General features: G+C 45.6%; 1 protein-coding gene across 2 annotated transcripts in view; it reads left to right on the top strand.

Annotated features, from left to right (window-relative positions):
- arid4b (AT-rich interaction domain 4B) overlaps nt 1–25,784 on the top strand; it is a 212,052-nt gene that overhangs the window by 131,868 nt on the left and 54,400 nt on the right. For both annotated transcript variants that reach the window (XM_070884649.1, XM_070884648.1), the window contains exons 16-17: nt 12,781–13,036; nt 23,717–23,901. In XM_070884649.1, coding sequence (XP_070740750.1) covers nt 12,781–13,036; nt 23,717–23,901 — 441 coding nt within the window. The remainder of the gene's footprint in view (nt 1–12,780; nt 13,037–23,716; nt 23,902–25,784) is intronic.

Below are 25,784 nucleotides of genomic sequence, written 5' to 3'. Positions count from 1 at the left end.
CAGTTGTAGCAGGACATCTCTGCTTTTATACTCTATCCCCCTTGCAATAAAGGCCGACATTCTATTTGCCTTCCGAATTACTTGCTGGACCTGCATACTAACTTTTTGTGTTTCATGCACAAGGACCCCCAGGTCCCTTTGTAATGCAGCATTTTGTAATCTCTCTCCATTTATATCATCATTTGCTTTTTTATTTTTTCTGTCAAAGTGGATAACCTCACACTTTCCCACATTATACTCCATCTGCTAAATGTTTGCCCACTCACTTAGCCTGTCTCTATCCCTTTGCAGATTCTTTGTGTCTTCCTCACAATTTGCTTTCCCACCCATCTTTGTATCGTCTGCAAACTTGGCTACATTACACTCAGTCCCTTCATCCAAGTCATTAATATAGATTGAAAATAGTTGAGGCCCCAGCACTGATCCCTGCGGCACCCCACTAGTTACCGTTTGCCAACTGGAAAATAGCCCATTCATCCCGACTATCCCGTCTGAGCAAGTTCCACATTCTTCCTACTCTCTGGGTAAAGAAGTTTTTCTTGAATTCCTTGTTGGATTTATTAGTGACTATCCAAGCCAGCAAGGACTTGTTGGGCTAATGGTCTGTTGCTGGTAATTTATTGCTCATCCCCAATTGCCCTCGAGAAGGTGGTGGTGAGCCACTTTCTTGAACCGCTGCAGTCCAGTATGGTGAAGGTACTCCCACAGTGTTGTTACGAAGGGAGTTCCAGGACTTTGACCCAGCGACGATGAAGGAACGACGATGTATTTCCAAGTCAGGATGGTGTGTGACTTGGAGGGGAATGTGGAGGTGGTGTTGTATTCTATGTAGTCTTATATTTATGGCCCCTAGTTTTGAATTTGCTCCACAAGTGGGAACATCTTCGCTACGTGTACCCTATTGAACACCTTCATAGTTTTAAGAACTCTTGTAGGCCACCTCTTGGTCTTCTCCAGCCCCAGTCTGTTTGTCTTTCCTGATGGTTATAACATCAGTTCTGATAATGTTACTGTAAAACTTGATTGCAACTTCTCCAGTGCCTCAATATCCTTTTTGTAATATGGAGTCCAGAATTGTTCGCAGTACTCCATGTGGTCTAAGCAATGTTCTATACACGTTTAACATAACTTCTCCACTTTTCAATTCTATTGCTCGAAAAATGAGCCCCAGTGTTTTTTTGTTTGCTGCACTTTTTATGCCCCATAAAAAATGTAAATGTTGTTTTCATTCTTCAGTGCCACATCCCTCCAGCCTGTCTTCAGATTAGTAATGACTGCAAGCTAACCTTGTCCTCCTTTGTATCATGTGTTACTGGGGAAACTGGATCAGGCTGCAGATGGGTTGGAATAGGCTGTAATTTCTTCAGTGCACACTCACTCAAAATGGTGAGTGACTATTTGGTCACCTCAGCCTATTTTTTTCGAGAGAAAATAGTCCCAGCCTTTTCAGTCTTTCTTGATAGTTATAACCTTATCATCCTTGTAAATCTTTATTGCACTTTCCCCGGTGCTTCTATATCCTTTTTGTAATATGGAAACCAGAACTGTGCACAATAACAATACTCCAAGTGTGGTACCTGTACTGATATTGAAAGCTGAATGCAGAGGTGCTCCAGTTTAAACTTAACTAAACGGGGCTAAAAGGGTTAAATTACAACAACGGGTTTCATAGATTAGGCTTGATTTCCATTGATTGTAGAAGATTAAAGAAAGAAAGACTTAGATTTATATAGTGCCTTTCACGACCACTGGATGTCTAAGTGCTTTACACTTGTTGAAGTGTTTTAATGTGGGAAGCGCAGCGGGCAATTTGTGCACAGCAAGCTCCCACATACATCAATGTGATAATGACAAGATAATCTGTTTTAGTGATGTTGATTGAGGGATAAATATTCGCAGTAACTATTTGTACTAAGTCTCCCTTCTACCCATGCGTCTCCCAACTCATGCGCAGAAGTGAGAGTTAAGACAAATAGCACTGACTCCGCCCCCCTCAATGCAATTCCTAACCCTTTTCTGTGCATGCGTCCAATAACACGTCGCTTCCGATCCATCCAGTAGCAGCCCCAGGCCCTCGGGCCCCCGAGCCTCACGCGGGTCCCGAGCCTCACGCTGCAACTTGAAGGCTTTTGGGGAGATCTATCCTCTGTGGCTTCTGAAGTCAAAATGGAGCGAATTACAAATTGGAAAGTCACTTGGAAGGCGGTTCCAGTTACACATTCCAGAGGAACTTCAGGGTGTGGCTCATCCTCCAAGGGGACTAATCAACAATAGGTCTGGAGAGCCAATCAGAGAAAAGGCTGCATTTTAGTTAGTACAAATAGACGCATCCTTAAATATTGGCCAGGACACTGGAGATAACGCCCCTGCTCTTCTTTAAAATAGTGCCATGGGATCTTTTACGCCACCTGAGAGAGCAGATGGGGCCTCAATTTAACTTCTCATCCAAAAGACAGCACCTCTGACAGTGCAGCAGTCCCTCAGCACTGCACTGGGAGTGTCAGCCTAGATTTATGTGCTCAAGTCCCTGGAGTGGGGCTTGAACCCACAACCTTCTGGCTCAGAGGTGAGAGTGCTACCTACTGAGCCACAGCTGACATTAAGGGGTGAGCTAATCGAGGTGTTTAAGATGATAGGGTAGATCGGGAGAGACTATTTCCTCTGGTGGTGGGGGGGGGGGGTGTCCAGAACAAGGGGGCATAACCTTAAAATTAGAGCTAGGCCGTTCAGGGGTGATGTCAGGAAGCACTTCTTCACACACAGGGCGGAGGAAATCTGGAACTCTCTTTTTCCCCCCCCCCGCCCCACCAAAAAAAAAAGCTGTTGAGGATTACAGAACCAAGGCGGGTAGATAGAGTTGAGATACAGATCAGCCATGATCTAATGGCAGGTTGGAGGGGCTGAATGGCCTCCTCCTGTTCCTATATTCCTCAACATTGATCACCCTTCACCTTAAGAACAGAGCACAACCAGAGAACCTGCAGGTCATGGTACAAACATGGGCTCTTTGCCATACTGGTGGGTGGCATCAAATGTTGCCATTTACATAAGAAATAGGAGCAGGAGTCGGCCATACGGCCCCTCGAGCCTGCTCTGCCATTCAATACGATCATGGCTGATCTGATCATGGACTCGGGTCCACTTCCTGCCTGCTCTCCATAGCCCCTTATTCCCTTATTGTTTAAGAAACTGAATAAATTTAAGACAGAAATAGACAATGTCCCAGCTTCCACAGCTCTCTGAGGCAGCGAATTCCACAGATTTACAACCCTCAGAAGAAATTTCTCCTCATTTCTGTTTTAAATGGGCGGCCCCTTATTCTAAGATCATGCCCCCTAGTTCTCGTCTCACCCATCAGTGGAAACTTCCTCTCTGCATCCACCTTGTCAAACCCCCTCCATAATCTTATACGTTTCGATAAGATCACCTCTCATTCTTCTGAATTCCAATGAGTAAAAGCCCAACCTTTCCTCATCAGTCAACCCCCTCATCTCTGGAATCAACCGAGTGAACCTTCTCTGAGCTGCCTCCAAAGCAAGTATATCCTTTCGTATATAGGGAAACGAAAACTGCACGCAGTACTCCAGGTGTGGCCTCACTAATACCCTGTACAACTGTAGCAAGACTTCTCTGCTTTTATACTCCATCCCCTTTGCAATAAAGGCCAAGATTCCATTGGCCTTCCTGATCACTTGCTGTCCTGCATACTAACCTTTTGTGTTTCATGCACAAGTACCTCCAGGTCCTGCTGTACTGCAGCATTTTGCAATCTTTCTCCATTTAAATAAATTGCTCTTTGATTTTTTCTGCCAAATGCATGACCTCACACTTTCCAACAATTATACTCCATCTGCCAAATTTTTGCCCACTCACTTAGCCTGTCTATGTCCTTTTGCAGATTTTGTGTGTCCTTCTCATGCATTGCTTTTCCTTCCATCTTTGTATTGTCGGCAAACTTGGCTACGTTACACTCAGTCCCCTCTTCCAAGTCGTTAATATAGATTGTAAATAGTTGGGGTCCCAGCACTGATCCCTGCGGCACCCCACTCGTTGCTGATTGCCAACCAGAGAATGAACCATTTATCCCGACTCTCTGTTTTCTGTTTGTCAGCCAATCCTCTATCCATGCTAATATATTACCCACAACCCTGTGAACTTTTATCTTGTGCAATAGCCTTTTGTGTGGCACCTTGTCAAATGCCTTCTGGAAGTCCAAATACATCACATCCACTGGTTCCCCTTTATCCACCCTGTTCGCTACATTCTCAAAGAACTCCAGCAAATTTGTCAAACATGACTTCCCCTTCATAAATCCATGCTGAGTTTGACCAAATTTTGCTTTTCCAAATGTCCTGTTACTGCTTCTTTAATAATGGACTCCAACATCTTCCCAACCACAGATGTTAGGCTAACTGGTCTATAGCTTTTTGTCTGCCTCCTTTTTTAAATAGGGGCGTTACATTTGCATTTTTCCAATCTGCTGGGACCTCTCCAGAATCCAGGGAATTTTGGTCAATTACAACCAATGCACTATCCCTGCCGCTACTTCTCTTAAGAGCCTAGGATACAAGCCATCAGGTCCAGGGGATTTATCCGCCTTAATTTGAAAGCAAAAATTCTCTATGAAGCAATGAGGGGTGGGCAGAGTTGGGGGATTGTCGGTGACATTGGCACTTCTACTTATTCTAGTTTGGGAACCAGTTGTCAGTTATTCTTGTCTGTGACCGCATACGCCAGATATTAATTCTTAACCGCAGTGAGCAAGGTGATGTGACTCGTGGGATAAATGAACGAGGGCGCATACTCATCGAATGTGAAGAGAATGACTCTTGAAACCTGCACTGAATTGATGCAACAAATAGGAGTTCACAAGATGTCCAAAGCCATCTATTCGGGTTGCTAATACAGCTGCTGCTCTCGCCATGAAATGGCTTTCTTTTCACGATTCTGTCTTGTCAGCTGTCTGTGCAAAAACTTCAATGCAAATCAGATTCTGCCTCTGTAAAAACCAGTGCCCCAAATATTGAGGTTAGAAAGCAACAATGATTTAATAGAGGTGTTCAAAATTATGGTTTTGATAGAGTAAATAAAGAGAAAGTGTTTCCACTGGAAGCGGCCGGTAACCAGATGAAACAGATTAAAGTTGAAGATAATTGGCAGAGGGCCGATGAGGAGAATTTAACATAGTGTGTTGTTGTGATCTGGAATGCCTGAAAGGGAGGTAGGTGGAAGCAGATTCAATAGTAACTTTCAGAATGAATTGGATAAATACCTGAAAAGAAAATATTTGCAAGGCTATGGAGAAAGAGAAATGAGAGTGGGACTAATTGGAGAGCGCTTTCAAAGAGCCGGCACAATGACCGTAGGCAGAATGGCCTTCTCTGCTGTATGATTCAATGATTTAATATATGAAACAGGACAGAGTAAAATAGAAAATTATGATCTGTTTGATATGATGCTTTTGTTATGAAACATGAGCACTGTTTTCCACACTGCGGTTTTGGAAAACTTCAAAATAGTTTTAGCTCCGCGGAGCACTCCAGATACTGTCCGTATCAACACAGCTGTTTACTGGCGGATTTCTCTCCCCGTGTTACACTGATGAAACTGTCTGTATTGACACACAGCTGTTTACTGGATATTCCGCCCATTGTTACACTGGGGATACTGTCTGTAGTAACACACAGCTGTTTACTGGATATTCCCCCCTGTGTGTTACACTGGGGATACAGTCTGTAGTAACACACAGCTGTTTACTGGATATTCCCCTCTGTGTTACACTGGGGATACTGGTCTGAAGTAACACACAGCTGTTTACTGGATTCCCCCCTTTGTTACACTGGAGATACTGCCTGTAGTAACACACAGCTCTTTACTGGATATTCCACCCAGTGTTACACTGCGGACACTGTCTGAAGTAACACACAGCTGTTTAATGGATATTCACCCCTGTGTTACACTGAGGATTCTGTCTGTAGTAACACACAGCTGTTTACTGGATATTCTCCCCTGTGTTACACTGGGTATACTGTCTGTAGTAACACACGACTGTTTGCTGGATATTGTCCGCTGTGTTACACTGAGGATACTGCCTGCAGTTACACACAGCTGTTTACTGGATATTCCCCCCTGTGTTACACTGGGGATACTGGTCTGTAGTCACACACAGCTGTTTACTGGATATTCCGCCTTGTGTTACACTGGGGATGCTGTCTGTAGTAACACACAGCTGTTTACTGTATATTCCCCCCTGTGTTACACTGGGTATGCTGTCTGTAGTAACACACAACTGTTTGCTGGATATTGTCCCCTGTGTTACACTGGGGATACTGCCTGTAGTTACACACAGCTGTTTACTGGATATTCCCCCGTGTTACACTGGAGATACTGTCTGTAGTAACACACAGCTGTTTACTGGATATTTTCACCTGTGTTACACTGGGGATACTGTCTGTAGTTACACACAGCTGTTTACTGGATATTCCCCCCTGTGTTACACTGGGGATACTGTCTGTAGTCACACACAGCTGTTTACTGGATATTCCGCCCTGTGTTACACTGGGGATACTGTCTGTAGTAACACACAGCTGTTTGCTGGATATCCCCCCCCTGTGTTACACTGGGGATACTGTCTGTAGTAACACACATCTGTTTACTGGATATCCCCCCCCTGTGTTACACTGGGGATACTGTCTGTAGTAACACACATCTGTTTACTGGATATCCCCCCCCTGTGTTACACTGGGGATACTGTCTGTAGTAACACACAGCTGTTTACTGGATGTTCTCCCCTGTGTTACACTGGGGATACTGTCTGTAGTAACACACAGCTGTTTACTGGATATCCCCCCCCTGTGTTACACTGGGGATACTGTGTGTAGCAACACTCAGCTGTTTACTGGATATTCCCCCTGTGTTACTCTAGGGATACTGGGCCCAAATTTGGCCCTCTGCTTTTTCGGCGTACTTACCTGTGGAGCGCCGAATTTCTGCTCCCAAAACGGCGCCGAAAATGTAGCTCCATATTCTTCCCGCTCTGTGGCCTCTCCCGTGGCTTGGCGCGGCGTGGTCTGTCCATTAGGGGCGGAGCTAGGGCCCTGCCCGAAAAACCACGCTGGCAGCTCAACGCATGCGCACTGGAGGTTTCGTGCATGCACAGTAGCTCCTGCCCTCAGCCGGAGAGTCCTCGCAGAGAAGTCAGTCCTCGGAGAGAGAGAGTCAGTGCCTCCTGCCCCTAGCCCTGACCGAAGGGCTTGCCGGTGCGTGCTGTGTCGGAGCGTTCTGCCGCCCCTTGCCCCGGCTGTGTGGCCTCCCGCAGGCCCGGCCCACTGATCTCCCGGGCCGAGGTAGGACTTGAGCTTTATTTTTTATTTATTGATGGTTGTGCTTTGGTTTGATGTGGGAGGGGGGAGGGAGAGGGAGGAGGAGAGTTTTGATATGAAGGTAGGACTTAAGTTTTATTTTTTATTTATCATTGATGGTATTTATGATTCTTGAATGTTGTTGTGAAGGTGCTCTGTGCTTCCCTCCCGCCCCTCTATCTCTGGCTACCTGCGTTGAATTCTTACCTCTCCGCAAGGGTTTTCTGTGCAGCCACAAGTGGCCATATACACTGGCCTAAGTTAGTTTGGAGCAGCTATTAGCTTTCCAAACTGGTTTAAATGGCCAGAACAGGCGCAGGTGGCTGGTAATGCCCCCATTGGAAAAAAAATAAACGAAAAAAAATCCTTACGATCTCATTCACATTGCCGCAAATTAAATGTGCAGAATGGGGAGTTTTAAGATATTCCAGAAAAATCAAGTTGCTCCAAAAGAAAACGTAGCAACCTCTGGGCAAATTTGGGCCCATTGTCTGCATTAACACACAGCTGTTTACAGGATATTCCCCCCCTGTGTTACACTGGGGATACTGTCTGTAGTAACACACAGCTGTTTACTGGATATTCCGCCCTGTGTTACACTGGGGATGCTGTCTGTAGTAACACACACCTGTTTACTGGATATTCCCCTCTGTTACACTGGGGATACTGGTCTGTAGTAACACACAGCTGTTTACTGGATATTCCCCTCTGTGTTACACTGGGGATACTGGTCTGTAGTAACACACAGCTGTTTACTGGATTCCCCCATGTGTTACACTGGAGATACTGCCTGTAGTAACACACAGCTGTTTACTGGATATTCTCCTCTGTGTTACACTGAGGATTCTGTCTGTAGTAACACACAGCTGTTTACTGGATATTCTCCCCTATGTTACACTGGGTATACTGTCTGTAGTAACACACAGCTGTTTACCGGATATTCTCCCCTGTATTACACTGTGGGTACTGACTGTTGTAGCACACAACTGTTGACTGTATATTCCCCCCTGTGTTACACTGGGGAGACTGTGTGTAGTAACACGCAGCTGTTTATTGGATATTCCCCCTGTGTTACACTGGGGAGACTGTGTGTAGTAACACGCAGCTGTTTACTGGATATTCTCCCCTGTATTACACTGTGGGTACTGTCTGTTGTAGCACACAACTGTTGACTGTATATTCTCCCCTGTGTTACACAGGGGATACTGTCTGTAGTAACACGCAACTGTTTACTGGATATTCCCCCCTGTGTTACACTGGGGATACTGTCTGTTGTAACACACAACTGTTTACTCTATATTCTCCCCTGTGTTACACTGTGGATACTGTCTGTAGTAACACACAGCTGTTTACTGGATATTCTTCCCTGTGTTACACTGGGGATACTGCCTGTAGTTACACACAGCTGTTTACTGGATATTCTCCCCTGTGTTACGCTGGGGATACTGTCTGTAGTAACACACAGCTGTTTACTGGATATTCTCCCCTGTGTTACACGGGATACTGTCTGTAGTAACACACCGCTGATTACTGGATATTCTCCTATGTGTTACACTGGGGATACTGTCTGTAGTAACACACAGTTGATTACTGTATATTCCCCACTGTGTTACACTGGGGATGCTGTCTGTAGTAACACACATCTGTTTACTGGCTATTCTCCCCTGTGTTACACTGGAGATACTGTCTGTAGTAACACACAGCTCTTTACTGGATATTCCGCCCTGTGTTACACTGCGGACACTGTCTGTAGTAACACACAGCCGTTTACTGGATATTCTCCCCTGTGTTACACTGAGGATTCTGTCTGTAGTAACACACGACTGTTTGCTGGATATTGTCCCCTGTGTTACACTGAGGATACTGCCTGCAGTTACACACAGCTGTTTACTGGATATTCTCCCCTGTGTTACACTGGGGATACTGGTATGTAGTCACACACAGCTGTTTACTGGATATTCCGCCCTGTGTTACACTGGGGATGCTGTCTGTAGTAACACACAACTGTTTGCTGGATAATTGTCCCCTGTGTTACACTGGGGATACTGCCTGTAGTTACACACAGCTGTTTACTGGATATTCCCCCCTGTGTTACATTGGAGAGACTGTGTGTAGTAACACTCAGCTGTTTACTGGATATTCTCCCCTGTATTGCACTGTGGGTACTGTCTGTTGTAGGACACAACTGTTGACTGTATATTTTCCCCTCTGTTACACTGGGGATACTGTCTGTAGTAACACACAGCTGTTTACTGGATATTCTCCTGTGTGTTACACTGGGGATACTGTCTGTAGTAACACACAGCTGTTTACTGGATATTCTCCTATGTGTTACACTGGGGATACTGTCTGTAGTAACACACAGCTGTTTACTGGATATTCCCCCCTGTGTTACACTGGGGATACTGTCTGTAGTAACACACAGCTGGTTACTGGATATTCCCCCTGTGTTACATTGGGGATACTGTCTGTAGCAGCTGTTTACTGGATATTCCCCCCTGTGTTACACTGGGGATACTGTCTGTAGTAACACACAGCTGTTTACTGGATATTCCCCCCTGAGTTACACTGGGGATACTGTCTGTAGTAACACACAGCTGTTTACTGGATATTCCCCCCTGTGTTACACTGGGGATACTGTCTGTAGTAACACTCAGCTGTTTACTGGATATTCCCCCCCTGAGTTACACTGGGGATACTGTCTGTAGTAACACACAGCTGTTTACTGGATAGTCCCCCCTGTGTTACACTGGGTATACTGTGTGTAGTAACACACAGCTGTTTGCTGGATATTTCCCCCTGTGTTACACTGGGGATACTGTGTGTAGTAACACACAGCTGTTTACTGGATATTCCCCCCTGTGTTACACTGGGTATACTGTGTGTAGTAACACACAGCTGTTTGCTGGATATTTCCCCCTGTGTTACACTGGGGATACTGTGTGTAGTAACACACAGCTGTTTACTGGATATTCCCCCCTGTGTTACACTGGGGATACTGTCTGTAGTAACACACAGCTGTTTACTGGATAGTCCCCCCTGTGTTACACTGGGTATACTGTGTGTAGTAACACACAGCTGTTTGCTGGATATTTCCCCCTGTGTTACACTGGGGATACTGTCTGTAGTAACACACAGCTGTTTACTGGATAGTCCCCCCTGTGTTACACTGGGTATACTGTGTGTAGTAACACACAGCTGTTTGCTGGATATTTCCCCCTGTGTTACACTGGGGATACTGTGTGTAGTAACACACAGCTGTTTACTGGATAGTCCCCCCTGTGTTACACTGGGTATACTGTGTGTAGTAACACACAGCTGTTTGCTGGATATTTCCCCCTGTGTTACACTGGGGATACTGTGTGTAGTAACACACAGCTGTTTACTGGATATTCCCCCCTGTGTTACACTGGGGATACTGTCTGTCGTAACACACAGCTGTTTACTGGCGGATTCTGTTTCCAGTCGTGCAGCTCCTGTGAGCAGTCTTTCATCCCCACTGATCACAAACTAGTCATTCTATATTTTTGTCCTCGGGGAGGTGTCTCCCCAGGAGGTATTGATCGTCCCACTTGCAATAAGATGTTTCCTGTATTTAACGTAACTTTGTACCATAGAATCATCGCGCATTCAGGGCTCGCAGGAGGCCACTCGGCCCATTGAGCCTGTGCCGGCTGTTTGCTCAAGCAATCTGAATCGAATACCACTCTCTCGTGTTCTGCCCATCGCCCTGTATGCTCAGCTGATTCAAGTGTTGAACTGTTCTTTTAAAAGATGCGATGATTTCTGCCCCCACTCCCACCTTTGGAAAGCATTCTGTGCTCTAACAACTCTCAGTGGAGAAATAGCTCCTTACCACTGTGCTGGCTCTCAGTGACAATCGAAAACCCCTGGGCACTGACTTCCCAGTAAGGGAAAGTAGTGTTTCCCTATTCACCCCATCAATATGATTAAAATCCTTCTTAATTTGAAAGACTTGTATTAAACTAGGAGCCAAAAATACCAGACAGTTACTAATAAATGCAAGAGGGAATTAAGGAGAAGTTCGTTACCCAAAAAGTGGTTAGAATGTGGAACTCGCTACCACAGAGAGTGCTTGAGGCAAATAGCAAAGACACTTTCAAAAGGAAACCAGCCGAGTACATGAGAGAAAAGGAAATGGAAAGATCTGCTGAAAGGCTGAGGTGAGGAAGCTGGAATGGCAGGAGACTCGTGTGGCCCATAAACAGCAGTGCAGTTGGACTGAATGGTTCTTTCTGTTCTGTGTATTCTGTGTAAATCTGCCTTGGCCTTCTCTGTTACAGTGGAAATAATCCCAGTATCTCGAGTCGCTCCTCGTAACTGTAGTCTTCTCCCACAGTCTTTTACAATCTCTTTGCTGTTTGCCAAACCCCCTACTTTTGTGCTGTCAACAGATGTTGTGATGATGGTACTGTGAAGGCTAGGAGTTTACAGACTGTTGCTACGACTTACTTTACTTACAAACAAATAGCTGCGTTGAGCCCAACAAATGGTAGAGACTAAAAGTACAAAATAAGTAGAACAGAAACTAAAAGAGAATGCCCATAAAAGACGATTCTGACACAATGGTGAGTTGTCTACCTGAAGCCAAAGCAGGATATATTGAAGAAAGGATTCTGAAGGGAATATGAAGAGACCTAGTGGTGGTGGGCTATGTATGGTTAAGGTACATCAGACGCAACATAAAGGGGCCTTAAGAGTCACCTAATAACTCATCGATTGTGTTCACTGGTATAGCTGCAGTGTTTAGGAAAGGAATGGAGTTGACTAAGAAATTAATGACCTGAGGTGTTAGCCGTGGCTCAGTGGGTATCTTGATCCCTCTGAGTTAGAAGGTCATTGGTTCAAGACCCAGGCCTGAACTCGAGCATATAATCCAGGCTGACACTCTCGGTGTGGTACTGAGGCAGTGCCGCACTGACTGAGGTACCTTCTGTCAAATGGGACGTCAAACTGAGGCCTCGTGTGCCTTCTCAGGTGGATGTAAAAGATCGCACGGCACTATTCGAGTTCCTTCCCAGTGTCCTGGCCAATATTTCCCTTTACCCAATATCACGGAAACAGAGTAACTGGTCATTATGTCGTTGCTGTTCGTGGGAGCTTGCTGTGCGCAAATTGACTGCCACATTTCCATTACAACGGTGTCTGCACTTCAGAAAACGACTTCATTGGCTGTGAAGTGCTTTGAGAAGTCTAGCGGTCATGAAAGGCGCTGTATAAATGCAAGTCCTTTCTTTCAATGGCATATGTCGCCGGTTAACATGTTCCAGTTGGTTAAAGAATGAAACGCTCAGTTTATCCTGCCACCTACAGTAACTATCCGTTGTCACACAGGTGGAGAGCAGCGACTGGAATCGGTTGCTTTCACTTATTTAGAACCTTAATGTTTGTTTTCCAGATACTTGTGTGGTTTCGAGGACTATTGCAAGTCGGCGAACATTCAATTTCCAACATCACTGCAAGGGGACTTTAAAGCAGAGAAACAGCAGAAAGAATGTGAAAAAGGTCATGACGACCTTGATCATAAAGAGGAAAAACAAAAGGCTCCAAACACTAAACCAGTGACGGTTGAAGTTGAGCGTGAAAATAAGGATGAAAGCAAAAGCATTGTGCATGCTGATGAACTGAAGGATCAGGAAGCAAAATCCTTAAGGGTAAGTACTGGATAATGTTTTGTTGCCTGTGTGTGTTGGATGACTTTGTGTGGAATTGTTGCAGGGCACTGCAGTAGAACTGGTACCCTTAAAATATCGCACATCGATGGTGAGGGTGCCAATTCTCTGCTGCTGCTTTCAACCTTCAGCATGTCAAATGGCTCTCATTCAGTTGCATCAGTCTCCGTTTGTTTCACTGCCACACATGCGTGGTCCCTTTACCTGGCTGCGCGGCCCATTCACATTTTCACACATGCGCGGTTATTTCCATTGGGAGGACAGGTGAGTCGCCTGCACGGGACCTCCAGACCGCTGCACAGCTTAGCGGGTGTGACGCTGACGACATTTTGATTGCCATCCCTTTTATGGAAGCCCAGATACGGAATCCCCTCCTTGACTGGAGAAACTGAGGTGGTTCTCCTTGGAGCTGAGAAGTTTGGGGGGAAATTTGACCGAGGTGTTCAAAATCATAAAGGGTTTTGATAGAGTAAATAGAGAGAAACTGTTCCCATTGGCAGGAGGGTCAGTAACCAGAGGACACAGGTTTAAGGGCATTGGCAAAAGAACCAGAGGAGATGGGGAGAATTTATTTTATACCGAGAGTTCTTATGATCCGGAATACACTGCCTGAAAGGGTGGTGGAAGTAAATTCAACAGTAACTTTCACAAGGGAATTCGGTAAATACTTGGAGGATGAACATCTGCAGGACTTTGGGGGAAGGGCAAGAGAGTGGGATTAACTGGATAGCTCTTCCAAAGAGCTGGCACGGATGAGATGGGCCGAATGGCGGTCTCCTGCGCTGTATCAGTCGATGAATATTTGATTGATATGATTGACAATTTGAATCAGTGCCTCAGCAAGTGTTGCCATTCACACCCCATTTCCAAAGAATGCAACTATAGATGCACCTCCCTGCATTCGCCCCCCGATGAGGGATCAGAATGGGTTTTCCCCTCTTTGCACCTTCTCTTTGCTCTGAGCATAGAACCGGTGGCAGTAATTATTAGGGCGAGCCCAGGCATGGGTGGAGTGCAGGTTGGAGGAGCTAAATGCAATATATATTAGTGTATGTCTATCTGCATTCAGCCTTGCTACCAGCCATTTTCCAAGTTATGGAGGACTTTAGTCGGCCCTCCCGTTACACCCAACAGAGACGCGTCTCTCGCGCCCAAGACACCCAGCACACATACAAGAATCCTACCTCATGGTGTCAGCCGTGGCTCAGTGGGTATCACTCCCATTTCGGAGTCAGAAGATTGTGGGTTAAGCCCCTATCCGAGAGACTTGAGCACATAATTCAGGCTGACACTCCCAATACGGTGCCACACTGTCGGAGGTGCTGTCTTTCGGACGTAACGATAAACCGAGGCTTCCTCTCAGGTGGAAGTAAAAGATCCCACGGCACTATTTCGAAGAAGGGCAGATGAGCTCTTCCTGGTGTTCGGGCCATTATTTACTTCTTAACCAACATCACTAAAACAGATGATCTGCACATTATCACTTTGTGCTGTTTGTGAGAGCTTGCGTTGCACAGATTGGCTGCCACGTTTCCTACGTTTCAACAGTGACGACACTTCATTGGCTGTAAAGTGCTTTGGAACGTCCTGAGGTTGTGAAACGTGCTATGGAAATGCAAGTCTTTCTTTCTTGGCACAGTCCATCCGACATTGTTTCAGATATCGGAGTGTGACAGTGAATCTCAGCACTTTACACCTTGTACAAAAAGAACCATCTGTCACTTATAGCAAGCACTAACCCTAGCCTTGATGTATCGGGGAACTGGTGTATAACACTCCTGGGCTGAGTAAACAAAATGAAGATGAATAAGCTGCTCCTGTTACAAATGCTCCCTGTTGGGGTTCCAGCCCAACAATGCTCGACCAAGTTCCTTTGCTAAAGCAAACATCCACAAATATCCCTCTGATGCCTCCAACTCCAAGGTCAAGGGAGGGCGGAAGCTGATTCCAGATTTGATTTCAATAATTGGGCGTAAGGGTAAGATGATCGGGCAAGTTTTGTGACATGCCATGAGATTTTTTTTTTGAATCCAAACATACAGTTCCACTATTCTTGACTTGACTGAGATCTCACCATCTCAAGTTGTTAAAAAGCCGATAAATCTCAGCTTTGACACTCGTTGGTTTATTGCCTCTCAGCTAAGGGCCTATCCCAACATCCTTAATATAATGTTAGCGGCCTATTCGAACCACGAGGGTTGTGTCGCAACATTGGCATCTGCAGCAAGATAGATTGTCAAGGCACAAATGGGGCGGGGCGGGGGGGGGAGGGAAGATGCAGCATTGATTGTGTTTCCATAGCAACACAGGTGGTGGCCACACTTTCACAGCCTCCTCACATTGTTGTGAAGTTGGTGAAGGAAGAACTTGCACAAATGGTTCTCGCATTGGCACAGGTTCACTGCTTCTATAACCCTCCCAGAACTCTGCGCTACTCCAATTCTGGGCTCCTGCGCACCCCAATTTCCGTCGTTCAACCATTACATAAGAACATAAGAAATAGGAGCAGGAATAGGCCATTTGGCGCCTTGAGCCTGCTCCGCCATTTAAGAAGATCATGGCTGATCTGATCATGGACTCAGTTTCACTTCCCTGCCCACTCCCCATAACCTTTTATTCCCTTATCGTTCAAAAATCTGTCTATCTCCGCCTTAAATATATTCAATGACCCAGCCTCTACAGCTCTCTGGGGCAGAGAATTCCATAGATTTACAACCCTCGGAGAGAAGAAATTCCTCCTTATCTCAGTTTTAAATGGACGGCCCCTTATTCTAAGACTATGTCCCCTAGTTTTAGTTTCCCCTATGAGTGGAAATATCCTCTCTGTATCCACCTTGTCGAGCCTCCTCATTATCTTACATGTTTCAATAAGATCACCTCTCATTCTTCTGAACTCCAATGTGTATAGGCCCAACCTACTCAACCCCCTCATCTCCAGAATCAACCTAATGAACGTTCTCAACAGCCTTCAATGCAAGTATATCCTTCCTTAAATACGGAGACCAAAACTGTATGCAGTACTCCAGGTGTGGCCTCACCAATACCCTGTACAGTTGTAGCAGGACTTCTCTGCTTTTATACTCTCTCCCCCTTGCAATAAAGGCCAACATTCCATTTGCCTTCCTAATTACGTGCTGTACCTGCATACTAACTTTTTGTGTTTCATGCACAAGGTACCCCCAGGTCTCTCTGTACTGAAGCACTTTGCAATTTTTCTCCATTTAAATTATAATTTGCTTCTTTATTTTTTCTGCCAAAGTGGATAACCTTACATTTTCCCACATTATATACTCCACCTGCCAAATTTTTGCCCAATCACTTAGCCTGTCTATATCCCTTTGCAGATTGTGTGTGTCCTCCTCACAACTTGCTTTCCCACCCATCTTTGTATCATCAGCAAACTTGGCTACATTACACTCAGTCCCTTCATCCAAGTCATTAATATAGATTGTAAATAGTTGAGACCCCAGCACTGATCCCTGAGGCACCCCACTAGTCACTGTTTGCCAATCGGAAAATGACCCATTTTATCCCGACTCTCTGTTTTCTGTTAGTTAGCTAATCCTCTATCCATGCTAATATATTACCCCCAATCCGTGAACTTTTATCTTGTGCAGTAACCTTTTATGTGGCATCTTATCGAATGCCTTCTTGAAATCCAAATACACCACATCCACTGGTTCCCCCTTACACATCCTGCTCGTTACATCTTGAAAGAACTCCAGCAAATTCGTCAAACATGATTTCCCTTTCATAAAACCATGCTGACTCTGCTTGATTAAATTATGCTTTTCCAGATGTTCTGCTACTGCTTCCTTAATAATGGACTCCAGCATTTTCCCAACGACAGATGTTAGGCTAACTGGTCTATAGTTTCCTGCTTTCTGTTTGCCTCCTTTTTAAAATCGGGGCGTTACATTTGCGGTTTTCCAATCCGCTGGGACCGCCCCAGAATCGGCCGTGCCTTCAGCTGCCAAGGTCCTAAGCTCTGGAATTCCCTCCCTAAACCCCTCTGCCTCCTCCTTTAAGACGCTCCTTAAAACCTACCTCTTTGACCAGGCTTTAGGTCACCTGACCGAATATCTGACTCTGTCAAATTTTATGTGATTACGCTTCTGTGAAGTACCTTGAGGCGTTTTACTATGTTAAAGGTGCTATATAAATGCAAGTTGATGTTGCTCAGGACCTCTTCTACCATTGGGAACGCTATTAATTGAAAACAGCTGGCAAATTATTCCATTCTTTTCCATTGCCAAAATGTGAATGGTGGTAAGCGGCTCGTTACACCTCCTTTTATACCACACCCTTCATTTCCATTGGGTGTCCGGTGAAGAAAATATTAGTAATAAGGACAGTTAGCTCAAGCGAGAGCAATAACAGGCTGTGTATGCCTCATTGGTGTCAGCAGTGGCTTAGTGGTAACATTTGTGCCTCTGGGTCAGAAGGTTCTGGGTTCAAGCACGTAATCCTGGCAGGCAGTACTGAGAGTGTGCTGCACTGTCCAAGGTGCTGTCAGTTGGATGAAATGTTAAACTGAGGCCCTGTCTGCCCCCTCAGGTAGGGGTAAAATATCCCACAGCACTATTTCGAAGAAGAGCAGGAGAGTTCTCTATGCTATCAATTGTTCCTTAACCAACACTATCAATTAGCTACAAAAACAGATTAACTGGATATTTATCTCATTGTTGTTTGTGGGACTTTGTTGTGTGCAAATTGAGGTTGAGAAATGTGCTATATACCTTTCTTGGCTGCTGTGTTTGCCAACAACAGTGACTACACATCAAGAATATGTTATTGACTGTGGAATGCTTTGGGTGTTGAGGATGTGAACGGTGCTATATAAATGCAAATTTTTCTTTATTCATTCACGGGATGTGGGCGTCGCTGGCAAGGCCAGAGTTTATGGGTCATCCCGAGTTGCCCTTGAGAAGGTGGTGGTGAGCCACTTTCTTGAACCGGTGCAGTCCGTGCTCCCACAGTGTTTTTGGTGAGGGAGTTTCAGGAATTTCACCAAACGACGATGAAGGAAAGGCGATATATTTCCAAGTCAGGAGGATGGTGTTCTCACGCGCCTGCTGCCCCTGTCCTCGAGGTTGCGGGTTTGGGAGGTGCTGCTGAAGAAGCCTTGGCGAGTTGCTGCAGTGCATCTTGTAGATGGTACACACTGCAGCCACGGTGCGCCTGTGGTGGAGGGAGTGAATGTTGAAGGTGGGGGATGGGGGGCCAATCAAGCAGCCTGCTTTGTCCTGGATGGTGTCGAGCTTCGAGTGTTGTTGGAGCTGCACTCATCCAGGCAAGTGGAGAGTATTCCATCACACTCCTGACTTGTGCCTTGTAGATGGTGGAAAGGCTTTGGGGAGTCGGAAGGTGAGACACTGGCCGCAGAATACCCAGCCTCTGATCCGCTCTTGTTGCTACAGTATTTCTGTGGCTGGTCCAGTTAAGCTTCTGGTTAATGGTGATCCCCAGGATGTTGATGGTTGGGGATTTGATGATGGTAATGTCGTTGAATGTCAAGGAGAGGTGGTTAGATGCCCGCTTGTTGGACATGGTCATTGCCTGGCACTTCTTACTTCCCAATTATCAGCAAATCCTTTCTGCATAACATAAGAGAATAAGAAACATAGAAATTAGGTGCAGGAGCAGGCCATTCGGCCCTTCGAGCCTGCACCGCCATTCAATAAGATCATGGCTGATCATTCAACCTCAGTACCCCTTTCCTGCTTTCTCTCCATACCCCTTAATGCCTTTGGCTGTAAGGGCCATATCTAACTCCCTTTTGAGTATATCTAACGAACTGGCATCAACAACTTTCTGTGGTAGAGAATTCCACAGGTTAACCACTCTCTGAGTGAAGAAGTTTCTCCTCATCTCAGTCCTAAATGGCTTACCCCTTATTCTTAGACTGTAACCCCTGGTTCTGGAACTCCCCAGCAACAGGAACATTGTTTCTGCCTCTAACCTGTCCAATCCCGTCAGAATTTTATGTTTCTATGAGATCCCCTCTCATTGTTCTAAATTCCAGTGGATACAAACCCAGTCGCTCCAGTCTCTCCTCATATGTCAGTCCTGCCATCCCGGGAATCAGTCTGGTGAACCTTCGCTGTACTCCCTCAATAGCAACAATGTCCTTCCTCAGATTAGGAGACCAAAACTGTACACAATATTCCAGGTGAGGCCTTACCAAGGCCCTGTACAACTGCAGTAAGACCTCCCTGCTCCTATACTCTCATCCTCTAGCTATGAAGGCCAACATGCCATTTACCACCTTCACCGCCTGCTGTACCTGCATGCCAAACTTCAATGACTGATGTACCATGACACCCAGGTCTCGTTGCACCTCCTCGTTTCCTAATCTGTCACCATTCAGATAATATTCTGTCTTCCTGTTTTTGCCACCAAAGTGGATAACCTCACATTTATCCACATTATACTGCATCTGCCATGCATTTTCCCACTCACCTAACCTGCCCAAGTCACCCTGCAGCCTCTTAGCGTCCCCCACACAGCTCACACCGCCACCCAGCTTAGTGTCATTTGCAAATTTGGAGATATTACATTCAATTCCTTCATCTAAATCATTGATGTATATTGTAAATAACTGGGGTCCCAGCACTGAGCCCAGCGGCACTCCACTTGTCACTGCTTGCCATTCTGAAAAGGACCCGTTTATTCCAACTCTCTGCTTCCTGTCTGCCAACCAGTTCTCTATCCACGGCAGTACATTATCCCCAAACCATGTGCTTTAATTTTGCACACTAATCTCTTGGGACCTTGTCAAAAGCCTTTTGAAAGTCCAATTACACCACGTCCACTGGTTCTCCCTTGTCCACTCTACTAGTTACATCCTCAAAAAATTCTAGGAGATTTGTCAAGCATGCTTTCCCTTTCCTGAATCCATGCTGAGTAGGACCGATCCTATCACTGCTTTCCAAATGCGCTGCTATTTTATCTTTAATAATTGATTCCAACATTTTCCCCACCACCGATGTCAGACTTAACCGGTCGATAATTCTCTGTTTTCTCTCCCTCCTTTTAAAAAAAATTGGTGTTACCTTAGCTACCCTCCAGTCCATAGGAACTGATCCAGAGTCAATAGAATGTTAGAAAATGATCACCAATGCATCCACTATTTCTATGGCCACTTCCTTGAGTACTCTGGGATGCAGACCATCAGGCCCTGGGGATTTATCGGCCTTCAATCCCATCAATTTCCCTAACACAATTTCCTGACTAATAAAGATTTCCTTCAATTCCTCCTTTTCGCTAAACAGGAACAGGAGTAGGCCATTTGGCCCCTCGAGCCTGCTCCGCCATTTAATAAGATCATGGCTGATCTGATCATGGACTCAGCTCCGCTTCCCCGCCCGCTCCCCATAACCCTTGACTCCCTTATCGCTCAAAAATCTGTCTATCTCCGCCTTAAATATATTCAATGACTCAGCCTCAGCCGCTCTCTGAGGCAGAGAATTCAATAGATTTACAACCCTCTGAGAGAAGAAATTCCTAATTTCTGTTTTAAATAGGCGACCCCTTATTCTGAAACTATGCCCCCTAGTTCTAGACTCCCCCACGAGGGGAAACATCCTCTCTACATCTACCCTGTCAAACCCCCTCAAAATCTTTTATGTTTCAATAAGATCACCTCTCATTCTTCTAAACTCCAAGGTGTATAGGCCTAGCCTGCTTCATCTCCGGAATCAACCTCGTGAACCTTCTCTAAACTGCCTCCAATGCAAGTATATCCATCCTTAAATAAGGAGACCAAAACTTTACGCAGTACTCCAGGTGTGGTCTTACCAATGCCCTGCTTTTATACTCTATCCCCCTTGCAATAAAGGCCAGCATTCCATTTGTCTTCTTGATTACTTGCTGTACCTGCATACTAACCTTTTGGAGAAGAACCCCCTGATCCCTCTGTATTATAGCATTTTGTAATCGCTCCCCATTTAAATAATAATTAGCTTTTATTTTCTCCTACCAAAGTGGATAACCTCACATTTTCCTACATTATACTCCATCTGCCAAATTTTTGCCCACTCACTGAGCCTGTCTATATCCCTTTGTAAATGTTTTGCATCCTCCTCACAACTTGCCTTCCCATCTATCTTTGTATCATCAGAAATTTTGGTTACATTACACTCGGTCCCTTCATCCAAGTCATTAATATAGATTGTGAATCGTTGAGGTCCCACCACTGATCCCTGTGGCACCTCATTAGTTACAGTTTGCCAACCTGAAAATGACCCATTTATCCCAACTCTCTGTTTTCTGTTAGTTAGCCAATCCTCTATCCACGCTATATTACCCCCAACCCCGTGAGCTCTTATATTTTACAATAACCTTTTGTGTGGCACCTTATCGAATGCTTTCTGAAAATCCAAATATCCGACATCAACTTGTTCTCCTTTATCACTCTGCTCGTAATTCCAGCAAATTTGTCAAACATGATTTCCCTTTCATAAAACCATGCTGACTCTGTTTGACTGTATTATGATTTTCTAAATGTCCTGCTACTGCTTGCATAATAATGGACTCCAGCATGTTCCCAGTATCAGATGTTAGGCTAACTGGTCTGTAGTTTTCTGCTTTCTGTCTCCCTCCTTTCTTAAATAGGGGCGTTACATTTGCGGTTTTCCAGTCCGCTGGGACCTCTCCAGAATCCAGGGAATTTGGGTCGATTACAACCAATGCATCCACTATCTCTGCAGCCACTTCTTTTAAGACTCTAGGATGCAGGCCATCAGGTTCAGAGGACTTGTCCGCCTTTAGTCCCATTAGTTTGCCAAGTACTTTTTCCTCCAGTGATAGTGATTGTTTTAAGTTCCCCTCCCCCAATAGCCCCTTGATTATCAATTATTGGGATGCTTTTAGTGTCTTCTATCGTGAAGACCAATACAAAATATTTGTTCAAAGTCTCTGCCATTTCCCTGTTCCCCATTGTTAATTCCCCAGTCTCATCCTCTAAGGGACCAATGTTTACTTTAGCTACCTTTTTATATACCTGTTGAAGCTCTTGCTGTCTATTTTTATATTTCTTGCCAGTTTACTCTCATAGGGTCCAATTTTGGCCATGCCTTTTTTTTTTGGCGCACTGACCCGTTGTGCGCCGACTTTGTGCGCTATAAACTGCCGCGAAAAAAAATGGTCCCATCCTGGCCGCTCTGCAGAGCATCCAGGGCCCTGGCACGGTGCAGATATATCAGTGGGGGGGGCGGAGCTACAGGCCTGCGCCGAAACAAGTGGCGGCAGCGTCGCGCATGCGCAGTGGCATTGGCCCCGATGATTGCACATGCGCAGTAGTGCCGAAACTTGGCACTCGGCCATTTTTGAAGTGCGTCGCTGTGTAGCCCCGTTTGGGTTTTAAAATACTGGCTGCTTGCCTACCCGATTCGATTTTTGAGCAGCCCTAGAAATGGACAGCCAGTGCTCCTGCTTGAAATATGTGTGAGCCTTAATAAAATCTCCCCCCCCCCCCCCCCCCCCCCCCCCAAGCCACCGAGCCCAGCCTTTCCTCTCTTCCCCCCTCTCCCAATGTTGCGTCTACTCTCGGGCAGCCCAGCCTCTCCTCTCCCCTCCATCCCTCTTTCCACCCCCCCTCCGCGCCCCCCCTCCTGATGCGTCTTTGCCAGCCGCCCCTATCCCACGCCGAATGGTCTCCCGTACAGGCTGGCCCACTGCCTTCCCTGGTCCAAGGTAGGATTTACTTCAAATATTTAATTGTTTACCTGAGTTCTTTATTTTTATTTCGTTATTTTAACTAGAATTTTTGCTGCTTGGGTGCAGGACTTTCCTTACTTACCTGCGCCGATTTCTTAACTGCCCGCAACGTTTTTCAGAGCTGGCCACATACATTGACCTAAGTCGATTTGGTGTAAATGTTAGCTGGCCAAAACTGGCCTTAGTGTCTGGGAACGCCCCCCTTTTGAAAAAAATAAACTGAACTAAAAAAAGTTACTCTGGAGCAAGTTTATTGGGGAAAATGGGATTTTTTGACTTCGGCCAGAAAAACCAAATTACTCCCCAAAAAATTGGAGCAAGTCATGGCCAAAATTGATCTATCTTCTCTGTATTAATCATTTTTTCTACTTGCTCCTTCCCACAGTGATTGATAGCCGGTATAGTTACGATGGGCTGAATAGCCTCTTTCTATGCCCCATGGTTCATTGTTTGGGGCACTGGCTCGGGTATGTGTGCTCACGACTGAAAATCTCACACCTCGGATTTGCTCAGTGTTGACAGCTCTGTTAATAGAGTGGTTCAGTAGATTTATACGGTGCATGTGATGAACCACTCAGAGCGGGAAGGCACCGAGTTCAGTCACTACTTTGTAAGAGCCTGCACTTTCTGAAAGATGAAACCCGGTAACTATAAACCCACTGAGAACTAAAAATACCTGTATAGTGACTTTGAAAACTTGGCGAAAGCTGATACTCCGCCTGGAATAATCAAAAAACACATGCAGCAGTTTGGCAGCGTGTTCCCTTCCTGACGAGCTGCTAGCCTGGCATGGGCTGCAGTGAAAGAGGAATGCTGGGATGGAGCTGCTTTATCGGACCTGGAGGGGGAGGCCTGGGAGCAGGCCGCCCACCAACCAGCCGAAAACCAAGTGAGTGGGCCTGGGTCCTTGCTGCGTGTAACCGAGCTGTTTTGCCCTCTTAGGCGAGAAAGAAACACCTGCCAGAATGCACGGCACAGGCACCAGACACCAGAACGGACAGCGGCAAAGTGAAAGCCAAAGAGAGCGAGGGAAGCAAAGGAGACCAAATCAGTGACGTGAAAGACATTCCCAGATGCAAAGCGGAAGAATTAAAGATTGAAAAATTGGAGGATTTGGAAAAACATGGGTGAGTGTTTCATAATTTAATAAAAATTAAACTTGCACCCAGGACCAGCTGCTTGAAGATGTACGAAACGTTAAATGGTCGATCTGATGCAAACCAGCTTCTAAAGCATGGGCAGATGCATCAGCTGAATTTGTGAAAGGGCATCCTGTGTGATTGGCCTGGGACAGGGATCTAAATTTCAAGGTATGTCGTTGTATTGAAGAAAACATTGCTCCACATGACGCAACAATGGAATGGAATGACAAATTGTAATTATTGTCAATGGAAGTTTTACCTTTCACTTACAGCCTTTCAAAATGACCTTTGTTATTGGTACAATCATAAGAACATAAGAAATAGGAGCAGGAGTAGGCCATACGGCCCCTCGAGCCTGCTGCACAATTCAATAAGATCATGGCTGATCTGATCATGGACTCAGCTCCACTTCCCCGCCCGCTCCCCATAACCCCTTATTCCCTTACCGTTTAAGAAACTGTCTATTTCTGTCTTAAATTTATTGTACGTCCCAGCAGATTTACAACCTTCTGAGAGAAGAAATTTCTCCAGCTCTGTTTTAAATGGGCGGCCCCTTATTCTCGTCTCCCCCATCAGTGGAAACATCCCTCATAATCTTATACGTTTCGATAAGATCACCTCTCATTCTTCTGAATTCCAATGAGTAGGGACCCAACCTACTGAACCTTTCCTCATAAGTCAACCCCCTCATCCCCGGAATCAACCGAGTGAACCTTCTCTGAACTGCCTCCAAAGCAAATATATCCTTTCGTAAATATGGAAACCAAAACTGCACGCAGTATTCCAGGTGTGGCCTCACCAATTCCCTGTATAATTGTAGCAAGACTTCCCTGCTTTTATAAAGGCCAAGATACCATTGGCCTTCCAGATCACTTGCTGTACCTGCATACTATCTTTTTGTGTTTCATGCACAAGTACCCCCAAGTCCCGCTGTACTGCGGCACTTTGCGATCTTTCAATGGGGCCTGTTTCAATCAAACACCAATTTAACGGATGGAATAGAAACTGTGGGCGGTCTTGGATGATAATTTGATAATTGAAAAGGGACGGAGGGGGCGAGGGGACGAGAGGGCGGTGGGAGGGGGAGGGAGAGGGCGGCGGGGGAGAGATGGGGGGAGGGGAGGGGAGAGAGAGGCAGTGACATACACAGGGAGACTGACGAGAGAGAAGCAGGTGAAGGTGGGACTGACTACAGATTGGCCAGTTCCTGCTGCATGCAGAGCAGTGGGGGAAACCACTGAAACCAGCGAGCCACTGACTTCTGAAGGAGGCAATTGCAGGGCCTGTGGTTTGAGAATTATCTCCAAACAGGCTGTGCTGTTGCAGTAGTAAGGGACTGTAGATTGTTGCTGGGGACCTTGATGGTAGGAGTCTGAAGGAGGAAAATATACGAGAAGTGATGGTGAAGTGGTGAACTCGGTGCAGTAACACTGGCACAGGAATAATTAATACAGAGACAGGAAAACCAGCAGATGAATAGTTAGTGAACCAGAGACAGGAAAGCCAGCAGGATAGCTCATAAAATCAGTGCAGGTTAGCTACTAAAACCAGAGGCAGGAACTCAGCACAGGGCTAGTTTGTAATACAGAGTGAGGTGTGGTGTAAAATGTTGTGATCATTTGTTGGTGCTGCTTGGCCTGAAGAGGTTTGAGAACCACTTGGTATTAATCTTGCAGCGATGGTCGTTCCAACTTCATTGAGCTGGCTGTGAATGATAGTAAATGTCAAGACCGTTTTGGCCAAATTTATTGTAGCTTCAGGCAGCATTGTGACTTCCTACCCGTCAGTCAATTAACGTGCAAACAAGACCTAGTTCTAATTATACAGATGATTACTTTCATCAGAAGCTCATTTTAAACTTCCCGTGG

This window comes from Pristiophorus japonicus, chromosome 7 (assembly GCF_044704955.1).
Source record: "Pristiophorus japonicus isolate sPriJap1 chromosome 7, sPriJap1.hap1, whole genome shotgun sequence".
NCBI classification, from domain to species: Eukaryota; Metazoa; Chordata; class Chondrichthyes; family Pristiophoridae; genus Pristiophorus; species Pristiophorus japonicus.
This window is presented reverse-complemented; position numbering and strand designations above follow the sequence as displayed.